Raw genomic sequence first — 21,060 nt, 5'->3', positions numbered from 1 at the left:
TTTTTTTTTTTGCTTGTTTATTAAAAATGCTTATTTAATGATTCATTTATCTTTAGGATGGCAGCGCTTTAGGCCCTCCATAATCGTGTGGCCTGTACATTATTATTTTATGACGTCAGCTCAATGACTTGTGTGTAAGAACTGTTGCTTTGATTTAACATTAAATGTTTTTAATGCAGCTTTATCGCACATTTTCTTCATATCTCAAATCCTCCTGCCAGCACAGGAGAGAAGAACGCGACATACTGACGCTTCCGGTTGGTCACGTGATGTTGCTGTGAGTCGTGCCGTCACCGAGGGGCGTGTCCTCGCCAACAGAGTCGGTCTGTTTGGAGCTAACGTAACAGAAGGGACAGAGCTCAAGTGTTGTTTTGAATTTGCTGGAAATCACCGACTGCAAAAAAAAGAGGGGAGGGGGATTTAAGAGCCCGAAAAAGAAGAAGATGGCGGATGTCGGAGGCGATGAAATTCGGCCGGCTCACCCCACGGCGTCCCGCTACAACGGTCCAGTCGTCGGTTCGTCCGCGGGCCAGAACGCAGCAACGGTAACGTCTGGTCCTCGGATAGTGCGGATCGTCAAGTCGGAGTCTGGCTACGGTTTCAATGTTCGCGGTCAGGTCAGCGAAGGAGGGCAGCTTCGGAGCATCAACGGGGAACTGTACGCTCCTCTTCAGCACGTCAGCGCTGTTCTACCCGGAGGTGCAGCAGACCGAGCGGGGATAGCGAAGGGTGACAGGATCCTTGAAGTGTAAGTCAGCGTCAATCCTTCCAGTAAAAGCTACTGAGGCTAGCTCCTCAGCTTTAGCCCATTTGGATGCAATTTGAAGTATGTGACTCATTAGTGTTCGTTTATACTTTTAGCCATGTTACAAGACCGGTGAAATATATATATAACATTGGCATTTGGCATTTAGTGAAGGAGCTCGAATGACCTAGCTAAGGAGTTAAACAGAAAGCTAACCAGCTTACATAAGTTGGACAACAGGCTGTGCATGTCGATTAGCTGGCGCTAACTAGCAAGCCTGGTAGCTTCTGTTTTTAGCTAAACCGCTTGTGCAATGGATGTTCCAGCGCCTTACAAAGGGTTTTATTAAAACAACAACCATGTTGACTCAGTATTAACTTGCATGATAGTGTTTGGACGGCAGTGTTGTTCCTCAACATTGTGGTTTAGAGCTAGCTGGCTTTAGGGGAAGCCTTCAACATCAGTGTTGTTTACATATTCAGACAGATGATGTTTTACCTGTTACTTTCAGTTTTCACTTTTTGGGATTTAGGGTTAAAAGTTATTCTAGTTTATTCTAGAGGTTTATTTCTGAGAGCAAATGCCGATGGATAATAAATCACTCAAGTGGTTTAAATAAATGAGTTTGTTTTTGTTTTGATTTATGTTTTAATGTACAATGCCTTGGCAGTACAGTAATCAAACGTCTCTTATCATTTTCTGCAAGCATCCTGCATGTTTCCATAGGTGTTTTTCACTATTCACTTTTTGCAATGAGGTTCTAGTCTTTGAGGTTGGAAGTCCTCCTTGTATGTTAAATTAAATTATAAATCTAAATCCTGGGGAATAAACCATTTTGAACCCAACCATAGTTTTTACATCAATAGCTGGATCTTATTTATTTCTCTTGATGATTTAAAATATTGTCTCTTGGGGCCCAGAGTGCACCCTGGACAGGTCGCTAGTCCATCATAAGAAAACAGGGACACATACACTCAAATCTAAGAGTAATTTAAGTGTATTCAATTAACTCTAACAGTCATAGTTTCGCACTTTGGGAGGAAACCAGAGTACCCAGAGAGAACCCAGTCATGCACAGGGAGAACATGCAAATTCTGTGCAAAAAGACTCCAGGACCTTATTGCGTCAAGGCAACAGTTCTAACCACTGTGTCAACATGCAGCTCTATTTCAGTCATTCTAAACAAAGTTTTGTCAAAAAAGTAACTGACTCTTATTTGATTTTATTTAATTTTTTTTACAATGAACTGTAGCATTTTTTGAAAATAGAGGAATAAAAATGCATACAATGATTTGCACCATAAAGTATTACATAGAAAAATAAAAAATACAAATCTTCGGGCTGGATGCAATGTTATTTACAACATTTTGATTAATTAAACCACACAGCATCCTGGGAGATGTAGGCAGAGGAATGGCATTAGCTGCTTAACCTCACAGCAAGATTAGCAAGGTAGGTGGCTTCAACTAACTAACTAACTCACTCACTCACTCACTCACTCACTCACTTGCTCGTTGGTTACCTAGCAACAACCAGTTGAGCAACTTGTGCATCAGCAGTTTCAGGTTTTGCCACCGTGCCTCATAGCTGCGCAAAAATAAACAACAGAGGGGAGTGATAACTGTTGATAAGAGCAAATGTCACACCACTAGTTAGGCAGTATTTTAAATCTTTAAAACGACAAACTAATCAACAATTGTTGACATTGATTGATGGGGAAATACTTACAACGTGGTATGTTTTTCAGCCATGTTGTCCAGCCCTATTCAAAACCATGAAAAATGCAAATAAAATTCCTATCTAATTGCTTTTATGTAATACCATAAAGTAACAGTACGTCCTACTGCTACTACGACAGTAAAACTTATTGTTACAGTTGAAATAAAATTGTTTTTTTTTTGTTTTCGATAAGACATAAACTCTTTCTCAAATTATTTTGTGATTATTACACCTGACTTCAAGCAAATTTAGCATCTCCCCTAACAAGCTGAACTATTGGTTTTCCTATGTTGAAAGTGCAACTTACACCTTAGCATACATGTTGCTCTTAGCTTGCTAACTGCACCAAAACATAATTGATGGAGCTCCTTCAGTTTCCGTAAATGACTGTCAAAGTTGGAAATAATCTCAAACAGCTGAATATGTGTTTATTGTGTGTTAAAAGTGTATCTGGCTTCTTTTGACCTGCTGAACGACAGACGGGTAAAACTCCATCACTCTGCACTTTCTCTGATATTTAAGTAAAATCACAGTAAAATTGGGAATAACTTAAAATTGTAGTGGTTTTGAAACTACACTAGTCACTAATCCATGCTTATTTGTTGACAAGACTCACAATGTTGTCAAATTCCACAGTCTTCCCCCAGGGCTGTAACCCCGGACCCTTGGAATGTGTGAAATTTTTATATCTTACCTGCTAGCAGCTTTTTAATTTCCCTAGTTGCCCCCATGTTAGCTTTAAAATCAGCAACAGGAGCAGAGAAAAGTCGCCTGTGCTGTAATGAACCTGATCAGACTAAACGGGGACAAAAGGAAGAACAGAAACAGAAAACAAGGAACCCTGGCCTGCTTCAACTTGCTGAGACACCAGAATGTGTTTTTGTCAACACGACCTCTCAGTTTTTCCTGTCGTTTTAGTCTCTGAATGTCTCAGGTCACATGGCAGGACCAATACTTATCATGTGTCCTATAAACTGGTTTGACCATTTTGAAAATCGGACAAGGATCATCTGATTAGGTATGACAACGTCATCACTGTTGACAACCAAGGAAAAAGCAAACTTTAGGAAGCGTTATGCCATTTCTTCTGCATGAAGGTGACCTTGCTTTTCTTCTGTTTTTGTTGAAGTAAGAATAGCCATGCTGCATCTGCATGCTATTTAAAGATCTTAGTAATCAGCAGTGACTGACTGTACACATTTTCTATTAAACTCTTGACCATTTAGGACAATCACTTGTTCAGTTATTGCCGTTTTTATTTCTATATTTTCTTGAATTGAAAAACAATTCAAACAAGTATAACAATGCAGTACAAGAAGGGGTTTACATGGACTGAAAATGTGCCTGTTTTAACTGCAACGATGAGCGTGTGTGGACAAAAGGCATGAATAATTTATCAGGGGTTTTTGGCCTGAACCCTGTTATTGCATCTAATTATAGTTTTACAGGAACAAAACATTGCTCCAAAAATAAAACACTTTATTTCCATTGCTGGGCTTTATTTCCTGACCCACTGTGTTCATCAATTTGGTCAATACGGCTTGTATAATTTTATTTATTTGTTTGTTTTGTTTATTTATTCATCAGTGTGTAAATCAGTAAGTGGACTGATTCAGCTGTGAGTTCATAAATCCTTACTACTCAAAGAATCGGGTTCTTGCAGATGGAGGTTGTGTTTCAACTTCAGCTAAAATGATGAAGTAATAATGCAATTTACCAAAAAAAAACAAGGCAATTATTGTCTTTAGCAGTATGTTTTGAAACTTAATGGGTAGTCACATTAGGTTTTTCCAAATAAATGTACTTTTTTCTATAATCCAGCGGCTATGTCTCCTTTTAGAAATGATCACAATAGAAGAAATATTACAAATTGATCTTAGTTTTCTGCCTGTATACCTATAGTTTGACTCAGAAATTAGTCTGTTATTTTAGACACTGTAGTAAGAGACCAGGTTTGTGTTAATCTGTCAGATGCTGAACGAAACCCTACGTCATGATGATAACTGACCAGCAGTGGTTGGCTATCAGTTGTGGTTATTGGTTGACCGTTTCATTGGTCAACCATTACTTAATAAGTTAATATGACTGTGTTTTCCCTCCCATTGATATTCTTAGAATATCTGTCCTACATGGTTTTATATATATATATATATATATATATATATTACACATTAACTGTTGTGATAGATTTGTGCACATGTCTTTGCTTTTTGTTTTTTTGTTGTTTTTTTATTCCTGCTGGTTCTCGGTGGACGGGCAACAGAGACACCTGATGCCGTCACCATCTGGTCTCATCAAAGCCGAGAAGAGGGAGGTGAAAGGAAAGGAAAGGAAAACAATGGAGCTGACCTGGCTTACTCCCATCTCTGTGAAGGACAATGTGCTGTTATTACACCACACTGTAACCATATAATGCCCAGGAAGCATTGGGTCCATGCATATTTATTACAAGTGTTGGTTTTTTTTTTCCTGCCAAAAATAGGCTTGAGTGGGATCTTCAATATATTCATGGATGCAGGATTTCACCAATGCAGAGATTATCTGGTGTAGCATGTGATCTTATTTTGTTGCATCTTTTTTTTCTCCTGCATTCTGGCTTCAGGTCACATGAAATAAACTCATGATTCCTCTTAAGTGCATGAGAACAGACAGCTGTCATAACGACTGAAATGGAAGTTTTCTCCTCCGATTTTCACTCGTCTTTTTCTTGACTCAGGAATGGGGTGAACGTGGAAGGAGCGACCCATAAGCAAGTGGTCGACCTGATCCGTGCAGCGGAGAAGGAGCTGGTTCTGGCCGTTCTGTCCGTTCCGCCTCAGGAAGCTGATGGATTAGAAGGAGGGGAGGACGTCCAGCCGAACTACGACTACAGCGACAAGCAGGCGGTGCCCATTTCCATCCCCACGTACAAACATGTGGAGCAGCACTCGGAGAGGTTTGTGGTGAGTAGATCTGACCCATTTTCTCACTTGTGTTGCATAAAACGTATAACGCTACACCTAAATTATTTTAGTAATCAATTAATCTGTCAATTATTATACAGATTTTTCATTAAACCACTTTAGCATTTTCTATACAATGTTAGAAATACATTAAAAGATAGAAATAAACAAAATGCAATAACGTAGCATTTCTTTAATGAATTTGAACTGGGTGAATATAAAAGAAATGCCACCTCAGGAGCTTTGGGCAAAATATATTGACAGACAAAAGTGTTTTATCTTAAAAGCTAAATGTATTTATATTTTGTAGAGTTTTGGCTTAATTACTGCTCTGAATATGTTTTTTTTTTTTCTTTCAGCAAATTGTCTTTTTTTGAGTCTATATGTTAGTTGTTTGTTTCAATAATCGATTAGTCACAATTAATAATCATTTCAGCTCTGAAAGCGTACCAAAAAAAAAAGGAACAGTTACTTCAGGAAACAGATACCCGCTGAATGTTTTCCCTAACGCTAGTTTGCATGTGTTTCAATGTCAGGTGTACAACGTGTACATGTCAGGCAGACAGCTGTGCTCAAAGCGCTACAGAGAGTTTGCCATCCTGCACCAAAACCTGAAGAGGGAATTCTCAAACTTCAACTTCCCAAAGCTTCCTGGGAAATGGCCCTTCTCCTTGTCCGAACAGCAGCTGGACGCTCGGCGCAGAGGCCTGGAGGAGTACCTGGAGCGAGGTGGACACGCACGAAGCCGACAGAATGTTTCATTTGTTTTCAGTGTGTGTGTGTGCGTGTGCGTGGGTGCGTGCGTGCGTGCGTGTGCGTGCGTGCGTGTTGGCTTTTCAATCTCTTGATCAAGTGGAGCTAAGACTGCAGTTAATGTGTGGATCTTATGTAATTTGGATGAAAAATCCTCCTTGTGGAGATTTAAAACACCGTGTATAGTTAATATTTAACGGCTCCGGAGTTATTTGCTTTTCTCTGATCATTTTCTCTCTGTTTCCGTCTCCAGTGTGTTCTGTGCGGGTGATAGGGGAGAGTGACATCATGCAGGAGTTTCTCTCTGAATCAGACGAGGTGCGCATCATATTTACTGGTGTTATTCTTAAATTATCTGTATTCTATCTTCTGTTTATGTTAGAGGATTTATTTTCACTTTTTTTTTATTTTACGTCCATTCCCCCTTTTTTTTTTTTTTTTTAATATTTTTACCCTGACAGTGAAAAAAATGTAAAGAAATGTACTTACATTTTATTGACTTTGAGTGCGTTCTGTAATATTTTTTGAGGAATGCATTGGACAGATTTGCAACTTGATGATATCTAAAAGGAATTAGTTAGACAGAGTATAGAATATCTATTATGCAGCTTGGATTAACTCCTAATAAACAAAACACTGACTATATGATGAGATGCCTGGAAATTATTCCAGAATTTGTGGAACATGTACTGTAGATAATAAAAACTGTCTTGGAGCACTTTCAATGTAAATATTTTGTTCTAAAATATCCAGAGTGTTATCAAAACTGTAGCGAAAATCTAAAAATTTTGGCAGCAACCCGCGAGCCGCTAAACTAAAAAGCATGACACTGCTGTATGCTAACACACAAACTTTAGCTGTAACAAATTCAGCTCTGCACTCAACACTGTTTGTGTTTTCTGCGTGCAGAACTACAACGGAGTCACAGACGTGGAGCTGCGGATAGCGCTGCCCGACAAAACCACCATCTCTGTGCGGGTTCGTAAAAACAGCACGACGGACCAGGTGTACCAGGTAAGAGCAGCTGCTGCTTCACTGATGCAGCAATTCAAGCAAATGTTGTGTTAGAAACTGTCTGCTCAGAAATAACTGGGTTCATATTGCTCTTTTTTTATTTTTTCTTAGGCTTTAGTGCTGAAGGTTGGAATGGACAGTATTATGGCAAGCTACTTTGCTCTTTTTGAAGTCATCAACCATTCTTTTGGTGAGAAATCTGTTGTGAAGCTTTCTCAGAATCATGTCATGTTTATTTACGTAGCGCATTTCAGCAGCAGGGCAGTTCAAAGTTCTTCACATCATAAAAATGTAATAAAGTAATATTATGAAACAAGCAGTAAGTGTTAGATTTTGTCAAATGGCATCAACATCCAATCTACTGATCAGTGTTCCAGTTATTAATCACAGACGACTCTGAAATGGAGAGTTTTTAGGCTTGACTTAAATGAAGTTAGTGTTTCAGCTGTTTTGTAGTTTTCTAGAAGTTTATTCTAGATTAGAGGAGCATAAAAAGTGAATTCTGCTTCTTTATGTTTGGCTCTGGAGATGCAGAGTGGACACAACAACAGATTTTTAATGTGTTGTGATGCTGAGCCGTTCGGTGATTCCTAAACTAACAGAAGTATTTTAAAGTCTGTTCTCTGAGCTGCAGGGAGTCGGCGCAAAGCCGGGGTGATGTGCTCCATTTCCCTGCTTTTAGTGAGAGCGCGAGTCAGTTCATTACACGAGTGCCAGACTTGTAAACGTGGAGGTGTCACCTGAGGGCAAGTGTTGTGGTAATTCTGCCGTGATTTATTTTTACTTAAGCGCATTCTTTTCCCTTCTTCCTGGTTCGGTTGCAGTGAGGAAACTCGCTCCGAACGAGTTCCCCCACAAGCTCTATGTGCAGAACTACACATCCGCCGTTCCTGGGACGTGCTTAGCGCTCCGCAAATGGCTGTTCAGCGTCCAAGAAGAAGAGCTGCTCAGAGACAACCCGCTGGCACTGCACTACTGCTTCCACCAGGTGTGTTAACAGCTCTGAAACCTGTTTTAGTTTGAAATTGATCTTCCTTTTGACTAGAAAATTAGCTCAGTATTTTTACCTCTGGCTACTCAAGTCAGGCCACATTTGCTTACAGTTTGTCACCACGGTTAAAGTAACATAGGAAATATAACTAGGCGAATTATATAAGAAATCATAAACGCAGTGGTTTGTATCTAAGTGCAAATGGCAGCCTGAAACGCACACCATGAGTTTACATTGCATATTAGCAACAGGCGCACAGCTGTGTGCTGAGTGCTAAGGTCGTTCATCACCTGAGGCCTGTGCCGTTCAGCAGTGACCCATTAAAGGTTAGCAGTGAGCCACCAAAACAAACATTTTCAGATCATGCAGTCACTTTGGGTAAAGTTGTGAGCAGAGCTCTGCTAAACATGTGCTGATGTGGGTTTTTGTCATATTAATACATTTTACTATAAGCTTGGCCTCTTTCCTGGTGTTGAAGCATTCAGAGGTTTTAAGAGGTCTGTTAAAATGTTTTGTCATAAAATTTCTATTGGTTCAAGGCTTTTTTAAAATTATTATTATTATTATAACACCAGAGACGTTATATGTTTAACCCTCTCTTAAAATAGACTAAATTTAGTAGTTAGGAAATATTTCCACCATCAAACTCAACAGATAATATCTCCTTGTTATACAGGTGCAAAAAAAAGCTACTGAGATTTTATTATAGTGAATTCTTATAGAATTTGAAAATCACATAAAACCAATAAAAAAATCATTTTTAATACAAGAAAGTGACACTGTGGCCTAAATCATCATGCACAGCTGTGATAATTTGACAGCTGTCCATCAGAAAGTTTCCCACAGAAGATGCTATTAACATCCAGGCATGAAAGTTTAGTGGACAGAAGAAATGTGAGAGAAAAAGAAACGGGTATAACTCCTCAGTGGTCTCAGGGTGTCTCTTCAGATGAAAAGGAAGTTTGCATTTCATTTTGAAATCAAGAATCTGGAGGAACAGGTGTTTCCACATGTGAAGTCAGCGAGGGTTTGGAGAGCCATGTCAGCTGTTGGTTCGCTGTGTTTTATCAAATCTGGAGCCACCTAACAGGAAACTTTAAGAGCACTTCATACTTCTGTACACTGACAAGTTGAATGGAGACGCTAACTTCATTTTTCAGCAGGATTTGTTCCGGTACAATGAAATGAGAAACTGAACTTTGTGTTTTCACGAAATGCAAACAATTATCCACATTTTTGATCATAGAGTATTATTTGTCTTTATTCTAAATGCCTGTGAGAATCTAATCATAAGAAATCCTGATATTTTTATTTACTCTTCATCAAACTGACCCATGTTTAGACTGCAGAGAAATATAAAGAACAGCTACTGGACAGTCACACTGAGTGTTTTTGCCTCTTGAACATGTAATAATTTTCCCTCCATCTCTTTCTGCCTCTCTTCCCCCTGCCCCCTTCATCGGCGCTCTCTGTCCGGTTAGGCACTGGACGATGTGAAGAAGGGATTCATAAAAACGGAGGACAAATCCTACCAGCTGCAGAAACTGGCAGAGCAGCGCAAGATGGCCACAGTCAGTACCACAAGCCAGTCTTTGTTTACTGGGAGGGACTGGGGGGAGATTTCTCGGCAGATCACTCCCAACACGGACAGACGGAGTCAGAAGTCTTTTCACAGTTTCGAAAGCAACCCTCAATGGTTCCCTCAGACCTAAAACCACCGAGCTCACATAGATTTGTTTGAACCGTTAACTCACTGCAAAAAAACGAAATTTTTTGGTCTAGCTTTGGTCGAGTTGCTAATGCAAATATCTTGGTGCATATGAAACAAGACAAAACTAACATACAAGTAACTTTTCAGCAATGTATATGAGCTTGTTTAAGCCAATAAATCATTGTTATTGATTTAAAAAAATACTAGTTATAAGTGAAATAATCTGCCAGTGGAACAAGACATTTTTTCCATAAGTTAAAATGTCTTGTTCTGAAAATGTCTGAAAAATAGCTTTTCAGTAGTTTTGTCTTATTTTAAGTGTTCTAAGATGTTTCCACTGGAAACTAGACCAAAATACTCTCTAAGATTTTGTTTGTGTTTTTTGAAGTGCTGAAGTCGCTGTTTGTGTCAAATCAAACTACAGTGCCTTGTGAAAAGCACTTCCCTTTTACAGTAGCGAGTTCCTGTGTATTTTGTCAGGAGTTTCTGTGACAGACCAAAGAGGTGGAAGTAGGAGGAAATTATATATCTCCCTACCTATAAAAGTCTAAAAACATCCGACTGCTGTAGATGTTCCCCTCACATTCACACTCTGATACGTTGCTTTTATGCACATTTTAATGTCGCGTTTGTTGTGTTTTTGTAGCCTATATTCTGACTTCCTCCTTTTATTTCTGCTTGACCTTTTGCTTGTTTTAATCACATTGGATTAAGCTGGTTGGGATAATATTGACCTGCTGTTTGCTGTGATGCTCCTCAGTACCTGAGCCTGCTGCGGACATGCGAGGGCTACAACGAGGTGGCCTTCCCCCACTGCTCCTGTGACTCCAGGAGGAAGGGCCACGTCATCACCGCCATCAGCGTCCATCACTTCAAGCTGCACGCGTGCACCGAGGACGGCACGCTGGAGGTGACCGCCGCGCTAGTTTGAACGCAGAGCAGCAGAGCGGACTTTGCGTTCATATCCTTACTTTTAAATTTTAGCGCTTTTCCCGTTTGCGTCGGGAGTTCGGCTTCGACTTATTCGAACCTGGATTTTCAACGTAGATATTCTCTCCAGCGTTCCGATGGATGTTTGTTTTTCATTTGAGTCGTCTGTGTCTTCCTCAGAACCAGGTAATAGCTTTCGAGTGGGCAGAGATGCAGCGCTGGGACACTGATGAGGAGGGCATGGCTTTCTGCTTCGAGTACGCCAGAGGAGAGAAGAAACCGCGCTGGGTTAAGATTTTTACTCCATACGTACGTTTTGGTTTCACGTCGTCTCTGGCTTTGTGTCATTTATTTGTTTGCTACAAATGTGATAAATCTCGAGATGCTCACTGTCGGAGGTGATGAATAAATATCAGGTTTGATATCTTATGATAAAAATAGCAGTTTTACATCGATGATATGATTGAGATTTCACTGTCATTAATGTGGAAAGATTTGTAATAATGAAAGAGAAACAAGAATAGAGGAGGAAAATATTGATCAGTTACCATCAATATTTTCACCTCCAGTCAGTAACATCAAAATTTCCTCCTTTTTTTTACCTAATATTATTGGGCATCTGCTTCAAGACCACAAACATAATGAAGAAATAAAGTGTTTTTCTGATTAATTTCCATTCCTCGATATCTAGAACGAGAACGTAATTTAAAAAAAGCACAACAAATGCATAAATGCAGCTCTATCAATCACTAAAAAGTGCAGAATTAAGTATTTTTCTGAAGTGTTTGATGGTAAAGTTTGGCTATCTTTAATGTACAATGTAATAATGGCACCTTTTGCCTCATATGTATTAATAAGCAAATGGAAAGTGTCGTTAACAGGCTTCCCTTCTTTTCTCTCCTCAGTTCAACTACATGCATGAATGCTTCGAGCGTGTCTTTTGTGAGCTGAAGTGGAGGAAGCAGGTAAGGGACTCCTCCTTTCCTCTGTTGGGAAATATGCGACCTCGTGCCAGCTTTGTATGTCTAAACTTAGCATGTTCTTTCATTCTTCTCTGCAGTCTTGCATGTTTTCCCTTGGATTTGTGTTTAAAATGTCAGCTTTTGATTCCCGTGTGTGTATGTGTTGTTTTCATCTCTTTCAGGTGGAGGAAGAGGAATCCGATAAAGACAACAAAAACTGCAGCAACAATGGTGAGCAGTTCTGGAAGTAAAGTTCATTAGATTAAAGTCTTTAGTTTGTTAAAAGCACTGCTGCAGGTCAAGAGGTCAGGTTGTTATCGCACAGGAATATGCAGTCTGAGAGCCGCTTTGATCGATGGCAGCCATCTGGGAACATGAATTATGCAACATCGTATCGAATCAAACCTAAAATGTCAGGGGGAAAGGGGAGAATTACAACCAGTAATTCTTTATTTATTGAAAATGAAATTGTACTGATTGAAATTTGGCAAATGAATCTTTCTTAGAATGTGCACTTTTACATTTATACCCCTCAGAGGACCTTGCAAAAGCTTCTTTATGCTTTAGCCACAGACTCCAGGGAGTTTTATTGGGATTTTATGTGACAGCTGATCAACTCCTGCATGATCTGCTTTCTCTTGCGTTTACTGCTTGTGCATAAAGTCTACTGTATAAACAATACAATATTAGAAGTGCATTGAAAGATGCAAATAAACAAATAATTCAATAAGCAAAATGTTTTATTGCTTAAAACGCAATAACGGCATTCCTTTAGAGAACATTTGATCATTTGTAGCATCTGCAGCTAAAATGTACTTCTATCATCATCATCATGTGATGAGCTCAATGCTTTCTGCTCGAATTTATATCAATACAGTGCAGAACTGAGCAGTTGATTATTTTATGGATTAATCGATTAATAACTGGATTGCAAAAGTTGCTTAATAAGAGATTTTTTAAGCTACTGCTGTGCCACTTGAGGAGTTCTGGGTAGATCATATTAACTTAAAAATGTTTTCGTTGTATTTTTCTCATCTTAAATGCAAAATGTATATCTTTTTTATATGGTTTTAATTACTGCTTTGAGTTTGTTCTTTCAGTAGATGGTCTTTTTGTAAGTCTGCATACACCAGTTAACGATTAATCGATTAATGATTTAGTTGACGATTAATCGTGATTAATCCGATTGATCGTTTGAGCCCTAGTTGTGTTCTTGCAGCATGGCTTTCAAAATAAGACGGTCACTCAGACTTGTTGCCTTCCAGAGTACCTGCCTCCTCTGGAGACGCAACAGAAGGGATGGCGCCACCTAGGGGGGGAAATCGCAACGTCCTAAAAAAAAAAAAAAAAAAAAAGGTATTCTTCACTCAAACTAGAACTGATCCACTCGCATCATCACAGCCACCTACAGAGAGCGACCATTGACAAACGGAAGAAGTGAGAGTCTGAGGCGGAGGAAGGAAAAAAAAAGTCACTCCCAAAATAAATCCAAGGATGGGGCAGAGTGAGAAGAGAATCGAAGGAGAAGCAGCATCAACCAGCTTTCGTGTAATTTACTAGATCTCCAACGTGTGTCTGTTGTTTTCTCCTCCATGCATCTACCCTGTGATGTTTGGCTCAACACTAGAAACGTCTCACCACTGGACGGGTCGAGGCGCGTAAGCGGCGTTCCGGTCGCACACCCTCGCGACGGGAGCTCCTCGGTGAAAGAGCTAGTTTCTGGGACGACTGTCGGGTCCAGATGTTCTGCTGCTGGGTCTCGAATGGTAAATCGAGCTGAGACACGAAGAGGAGAGGTGCAGCAGACAATGGGTTCTACTTCTATAAGTCAGTGATAAACACAAGCAAAATCCAGCTCTACACTTACACTGGTGCCGGACATTAACAGAATTTTTTTTTTGTTTTTTATTTTTCTTCCGTTTCTGGAGTCCTGTCTTTGTCGGAGAATATGGCCAGCACAAATGTAACAATGAAAATGRATGTGTTCGTAATTATTTGTATGTTAACAATCATGCCTCTGTTAAGAAAATATAGATTAATATAAGACCAAGTAAAGTTAGTTTTTTTTTTGTTTGTTTTGATCTGACATAATGAAACGCTAACTGAGCTGCTGGCAGGGAGCTCAAACTAATCTCCATCTTTCACCTCGTCCTCCAGCYTAATACAGCAGAGAGTGACTTCTGTTGGCGCTCGGCCATTAATCTCAACATATGGATATTTATCCTCATTCCAAGTGATTTTTTTTTTTTTTAATGGCAAACTGACAGAGCTGGGTGGTTGTGAAGAGGTGGTGTTGACATTCTCAGCTCCTGAACAAAATGCGTTGAGCCAAAGCTTTAATGTTTTTGAAATGTCTCACTTTATGCAATGTCAGGTTGTGAATATAAACGGATTCACGAGGTCGTGTGCCCCGAGCTGCAGTTTGTTGGGCGGCCACCAGGGAGCAGCAGCAGCTAAGATGGGGGGAGAGCTGGAATGGAAATGTTCTCAGTGTGATTCCCTCCGGGTCTGTAAGCCACCCGAAAGTATCAGTCTCCTGCAGTTTGTCCATTAAGCAAGTCAGGAGGAAAAGATGCGTGTGTGTGTGTGTGTGCGTGTGCGCGTGTGTGTGTGTGTGTGTGTGTGTGTGTGTGTGAAAGCAGTTGTGCATGAAGGTGTGTGACTGCCATCCGCATTCAGAGTGATTCCTCCTTCTGCACATACATGGATACAGTGTTTGATGTGTGCAAATGCAACTTGATAACATTTTACATTTGACAGAAGCCTTTGTGACTTTCTGACGAACGTGGTGGTTTGTTTATGTTTTTCTGCGTTGCCAGGAGACGGAGCGCGTCAGCGTCTTGACTTYGGGTTTGTAGTTTTGTTTGTCCCACTGAGGGTTAGAGGTTTGTCTCAACGAGGCATGGGCCGGTTAGCGGTGTCTGCGTTAAAGTTTCAGAGCAGATGAAATTTCCCAAATCTACCAGTAAATACCTTTTGGTGATGTAAAAGTTTTCTTCAGCTGTACRGAGCAAAGAATCACACAGCTCTGCTCTAACAGAGGTTACTACACTCTTTCTTTACTAATCTGCAAATACATAATGTAGGTGGTTTTAATTTATGTGCATAAAACTGTTTTAAAATTAGGCTTTGACTTTTTGTCATTTAGCTTTATGAATAAAGATAAAAGTAATGAAGAAGGTTAATGTTCAACAAAAGCAAATAAAACACGGCCAGATCCTGACAGTACAGAGTTTAAAAAAAGGGGAGTATAAAAGGTAATATGTTTAATAAATATGTGTGCAGTACAGAAGACAGACGGCACTTGTAGAAGAAACACAGAAAAGTCCAGAAAATGTGTAATAATATAAAACTAAACATTTCAAAATWAAAAGGCAACACAAGGTAAGCCGTGGTAGTACCAGGATAAATTTCAAAACTATAAAATTAGGCAAAAATCTATGTTAGAAAATAAAATGGCTTAATAAAGTTAAGCCCAAAATTGTTCCAGATTTGGTTTTAAGAYGCATCTTTTAATTTACCAACATGTTTCTTCTGACCAGCAACTATAAGAAGGGCTGGATTGAGCTAAAACCAATAAAACGTCTTTGCTTTCATCGTTGAAATTGATCCTCTCTTTATGTTTTATCATCTTCTGATGGATGCTTGCACCATTTCCTATCGGAAACAAACTTTTTAGCTGGATGGAAATTAATTTTGAATCTTGAATTTTGAGCTCAACACTTATTTTTTTTGGTTACATTTTTGCGTAAACACCATAAAACGGTGATTTTTTTTTTTTATTATTTTTTTTAGCAGAGGATACCATGCAGTGAGAATCTCAGCCCGGCCCATGCCTGCTCTCAACCAATCATTTCTGAGTCATTCCTTCGCTTCGCTCACAATTTGCCAGAAACTTSAAATCAATACTTTTTGTTCACGGTGGTCTTTCTTTCTCTTGCGTTTAAGTGTAAAGTGTTTCTCTGCTGTCATAACGAGCTTTCCGTGAGCATTGTGCCGTCTGAGTGCRTCCTCTGTGTTTGTCGTTGACATTGCTGATAAGCCCGGAGGCTCTGATTGGACGAGTYTGATGAGCTGTTGGTGTGAGAGCCGCAGATTGAAGATGGAGGGGTTTAAACTGAGGACGGCAGAGATGTTGGACAGATTTAGACTAATGGGGTTTTTCTCCTGTTTGGCTAACATTGCTGAACCCCCACACACACACACACACACACACACACAGGAAATAAAAAAACATATCCCCGTCTTTCTGCTACCAGAGCAGCACAGAATATGTCATGTAATGGTTGCCTTTAGGTTAAAAACGGCTAACATGTTGGTGTAGCGCGTTGTTAAACTCATCCTGGGTCGTTTGATTGAGAAGCTGCGGCTGTGCAGATTGCTGGACCACCAAAGTAATGGCCAATTTGGATCTGGATGATTTAAGAACTGCAGCTGCTCAGCCATGATGATGATATTTATGTTTTTTTCTGCGCGAGAAAGAGAAGAGAGACAGTCTGAGGTTTGTGATTGTGTTCGCTGCCTTGTTTGTCCTCTGCTCCCTYGCTCTCTCCAGGTTTAGTCTCCCATCATCGCAGGGGGATGCGGTTGCCGTGGCAGCAACACGTTGGCTCAACACGCTCAGTGCAGCTTCTGTTCCTTTTATTCCCGCCAGCCAACCGACTCGCTCCTCCTGATAATGTATTCGGAGCTGTGTTTGGGGTTGTGTGTATGTGTGTGTGTGTGTGTGTGTGTCTTTTATTATAATTATTTTTATTTTATTTTATTTTCTCCCCCCACTGTGTGATGTTTGTTCTCTGTCCCCGTGGCTCGTGCTGCTGTGAATAGATTTATAGAAAGCTGCTTTTGGTTGCTTTGAAAATATATATATATATATTTGTGGTTTGTTTTGTCTCGTCTGTATCAGATATCATTTTACAGCTCGGTCATTGGCAGGTGTGTGTGTGTGTTGATGGCGTCAGTTGTCGTCCGTCGAACCCGTGAAACTAAATGTTATAATGAAAATGAAAGCAAAGACGCGACAGGAATGTAAAGAAGCGCGTTTTGTAGAGATGACCTGTTGTGTGTGTGTGTGTGTGTGTCTGTGCGTGTGTGTGTGTGTGTGAGTGTGTGAGAGAGAGAGGGAGATGCTGGGCGACCCGAGCTTTTAATTACGCTGTTGGTTTTTCAAAAATAATTATTTCAAGTAGGAGATAATTGACATGAATGTTGGTGCAGCAAATATAGTGATAGTGAAAGTAAAATGAAAGAGAAACAGAGTTTATTCCTCGCTAGCTAAACTGTCGTCAGGGTTTTTGTGTTAAACAAGCATAGTGGGCCTTTTCTTTTTTAGATGTGGAGCATTTCATGACGATCACACTCCTCGTCTTTTATCCAGACGTTTTTGAGTTATTTGTTGATTGTTTGATGGGTTCAGTTGGAGTCTCATTACCAGCACTAATACCTGAATTAGAGATGCACCGGTAAGAGTTGGTGGCCGATCTGTGTTTTTTGTTCAAACTATGATTACAGTGGAGCCCTGGTATTCTTGAAYATYCACCAAATTTACTTTAATATGCACTAATACTCACAGTAGAGACCGTCTTGCTAACGAGGCTGACAGTCATGGTTTTCTTATCTATGCTTCCGGATTGGCTACTTTGTAAACACCAGCCAATAGCTGGTCAAGTAGCATTGCTCTGATATTTCAGATTCCCTAGTTGCTTTTTTTTTCAGATATTTCAGATATGCTCTGAAGAAATCCACAAATATCAGGGTTTTCCCCTTTATAAGCCTGGCGGGCCACCAGGCTTTAATTGTGCCCCCACCAGGATAGTAAGCATTACTAATTTATTTAAGTCTTTTTAAAATCTTTGCATTTTTTAAGACTTTTTAGTTGGTGTTCAGGTGTTAATCTTCCAATCTTTCAATAACACATGATTATCAAGTGATATTTTCAAATTTCCTGTCAATTTTGGAACATTTTTAACTCAAAAACACGACGGGCCGCTGGATGAATGACGGCTCTAGCGCCCAACCACCGGGCTTAGCAAGTTTTCTGGGGGAAACTTTGAATAGGCAAATTTTTCCGTGACCAATTTCAAGTTACATTCTTCTAAAAAAATTCACTAATAGGCGGGTACCTGCTGTAAAAGCATTCAAAAATGTTTTTTTTTTCTTTTTAATTTGTTCTTTAGCAGGTTTATTCCTCTGCTGCAGACCCATGTGTTGCCATTTGACCCCAAAACAAAAACTCTTGTACCAGCAGGATTGCAAAGTCAGAAAAATGTCAAATTTGAACCGTTCCTTGGTAATTATGGGAAATAACTGGAAATAAATTGCATAAATTTAACTATTTAAGTAAATGTCCCATTTGCAAGTAATTTTTTTTCCAATTATATATGTTTGAAAATACAAACAATCTGTGCCTGCGAAGGAAAAAACGCACTCTGCATGTAGGGGGCGTGGCCTCACTCAGTGTGTGCTATGTGCATGTGATTGAGGACTGGTATAAATATACTCACATGCATGAAAACAAGAGCTGCACTTCATTAAAAACCTTTTTTATTGCACTAATTTGACCTAAAATGGCAACTACTGTATTGGTTGTGATTAATCCACATTTCAAAAATCACATAAATTACCATGTAAACTGTTCAATTTTGAAAGTTCCTGGATTTTTGCTTGCGTGCGAACCGATCATTTCTCTAGGCAGTTTGGCACTCTTTAATAACACTTCAGATTGTTTGAGTGTTTCATGTTTTGCCATCTTTTTTGCATTGATTAGGATTCTGATTGTTGTTTAGACTGATAATTATGAAATATGAGAGATTATGATCCCTGATCAAAACCAAATAAGCACTGACTGTATTAGTAGACAGTCAAATTTCAGTAGAGTTGGAATAAAATAGTCAGTTCTTGAAGCCAGTATGAAGCGTCCCAATCTGGGTATCAATTGACACCCGGTTGGTACAAAGCGTCCTGTGACTGACKGCTCCTTTATGTGTCCGACTTTTTCAAGTATGAAAAGAACAAAACTGCAAAAGTACAAAAGTGTTGGAGACGAAATGACCAGTACAGATTCTTACTCCTCATTGGAACACTTTGTACAAGCTTTAACAACTAACRGCTTTTTAAATTGATTTCTCTAGTATCCACTTGTARTCTGCTGTAATTTTGCGGATGAATCAAAAYGTTAATATCCCCCTAATTATGGGTTGTAATCAGTCATATTTACAACAGTCAGCTGGATGAAACAGGAACCAGATCAAAAATCATTTGTAATAATATATAATACAAAGTCTCTAGAAAGTAATCAACCGATGGGTGAAACTGAGGCTCATAAATTACTGAACTACACAGAAAACTGTACTTCTATGAAATGATCCGAGTACATGGATATGAAAAGTTTTTTTTTTTTTCTGGTAGACAAAATAGAAACAGAACTGGCAACACGTGGATGTAAAATGAGGTTACAGTCGTTGGCTAATAAGAGGGGACGTCACACTGGGTGTGTGTTGGWGATGAGTTGCTGTAAAATGGATATATTATTATATACAAGTTGTGCTAATCTTGCAAAACTGATTAGCACAATTAGCATTTCTAACGTTAAACGTCTGACTCCTACAGAATCCTGAATTTTTCATGACTCTGTTTGGAAGCTCAAAATGACCAAAAATGCAAGTTTGCTTCACTCCGATCAGCCATCTTGTTATCCCCGAGAACCCAACTCTGTTTAAAAATAACACACTGAATGAACGACTTGAAGTTTCCTTTTAATAACTTAATAAGAGTGTTGTTATTGCAACTTGTACCAAGTTATAGTCTCTTCACTAACTGGGGGAAAAAACCAKATTTCTGTCCTTTTCGCCCAGTTCTTCTCGGTGCATCTCTAGTGCAAACTCAGTATTCATTCATCCAGATCAGATCAGTGTTTGCATCTTTTACCTTTAATTAACATGACAGGTGGATGTGTTTTTAAAATATTTGCCTACTTAAAGTTATCTGTTAACTGCTTTGAAAGGTTTTCCAAAGCAGGAAGCAGGAAGACGCTGACACATTAAAGAAGAAAAAAAAAAACCCCTTTATCACTAAGGTGTTGTTTAAAGAGTCCTAACAGAAGAAGYGGACTGGTTTTTCTCCAACTCAGAGCCTTTTTATTTATTGGAGCAGATTTCGTAAAGATTGGTGGTTTTCTCGTGCTTCAGCCGTTGAGGCGCTCGTTTCAGCTGCACGGACGACCACCTAAACACACACGGTGGTTAAAAGACATGCGGTTTCTCATTTAATAAGTGTATAAAGACTACAATTAACTCAAGCTAAAAAAAAAAATAAAAATAAAAAGAAGAAGTATAAGGTTTTATATTTAAAAAGGTCTTTGAAGGTTTACTAACCAGTATAAATACATGAAAAAKAAGAAAAAAGTTTTAAAAAATGTTGTGTAGAGTAATAAATTGTAACAATATTTTAAATAAAGTTCTATATATTGAGAAAAAAAAAGGCTGATTGTGTGCGTTTATTTCCTTTCTCTTGGACATTAACAGTGTTTCCAGCTTCCCGTGGGATTGTTTTCCTCTCTGATTGTTGTATGGATTCTCTTCCCGYCYAGTGAGACCTCAATAAACCCAAAACTATAAAACAATGAAGCAGCAACAGCAGCAGCGTTCATCTGGGGACACATTACCCTCCTACAGGAGGCGGAACATGCACTGAATATCTTTTTAATTTCTTTTAGTGTGATAAAAATCTTAACATTAAATCAAACGCATAACTCATTAGGCGAAACACCGAGCTGAAGCGCCTCATTTCGGTCGTCTCGACACTTTTCTTTCCCCACCACCACAGCCTGGAGTACGAGAAATGAAACGGGGCCGATCATGGYGAGGATCAGACACGACAGCGGGTTGGCAGGATGGATTTTTATCTTTTAAAGGTTCTGAGATGAACAGAAAGTTTATCATCATCGTCGTTTTTCTTTTTCTTTTGTATTGAGCGGAGCAGAAGACGGACTCTGATGCTGAGCTCCTTCCTTATTGTTTTTTACCGTCCACCTCGCATGACGGACTCGCATTTCCTGCCTGCAAACGGCCCCAGCTTGATCTGCCAGGGAGAAGTGCTTTGCAGTAGATTACAGGTCCAGAGGCCATGCGCTGCTGCGGTGTGCAGAGACCCGCAGGCGCATCATCCCGGCAGAGGAGAGATGACATTTTGATGTGCACCGGTTTTCAGAGTGCTGCTGCACTCCGAAGGGAAGAAATGGCAGACTGAGAGGAGGGATTTTTAAAATAAATAACTCGGAGGCTGCTGGTGCGTCA

The 21,060-nt window shown here is 39.6% G+C and overlaps 1 protein-coding gene across 1 annotated transcript; it reads left to right on the top strand.

Moving 5' to 3' along the window:
• The first annotated feature begins 277 nt into the window (after positions 1 to 277).
• On the top strand, positions 278 to 13,122 carry snx27a (sorting nexin 27a). Its single transcript, XM_008422488.2, has 13 exons — positions 278 to 748; positions 5,181 to 5,406; positions 5,943 to 6,135; positions 6,413 to 6,477; positions 7,069 to 7,173; positions 7,285 to 7,363; positions 7,998 to 8,161; positions 9,646 to 9,735; positions 10,636 to 10,785; positions 10,986 to 11,114; positions 11,711 to 11,770; positions 11,950 to 11,998; positions 13,033 to 13,122. Exons 1-13 carry the CDS (start codon positions 444 to 446, stop codon positions 13,101 to 13,103), a joined length of 1,686 nt encoding a protein of 561 aa, XP_008420710.1. The 5' UTR covers positions 278 to 443; the 3' UTR covers positions 13,104 to 13,122.
• The last annotated feature ends 7,938 nt before the right edge of the window (positions 13,123 to 21,060 follow it).

The sequence above is a fragment of the Poecilia reticulata genome, linkage group LG11 (assembly GCF_000633615.1).
Source record: "Poecilia reticulata strain Guanapo linkage group LG11, Guppy_female_1.0+MT, whole genome shotgun sequence".
Classification (NCBI taxonomy): domain Eukaryota; kingdom Metazoa; phylum Chordata; class Actinopteri; order Cyprinodontiformes; family Poeciliidae; genus Poecilia; species Poecilia reticulata.
Note: the sequence above shows the minus strand (reverse complement) of the source record. Positions and strands in the feature narration are given on the sequence as shown.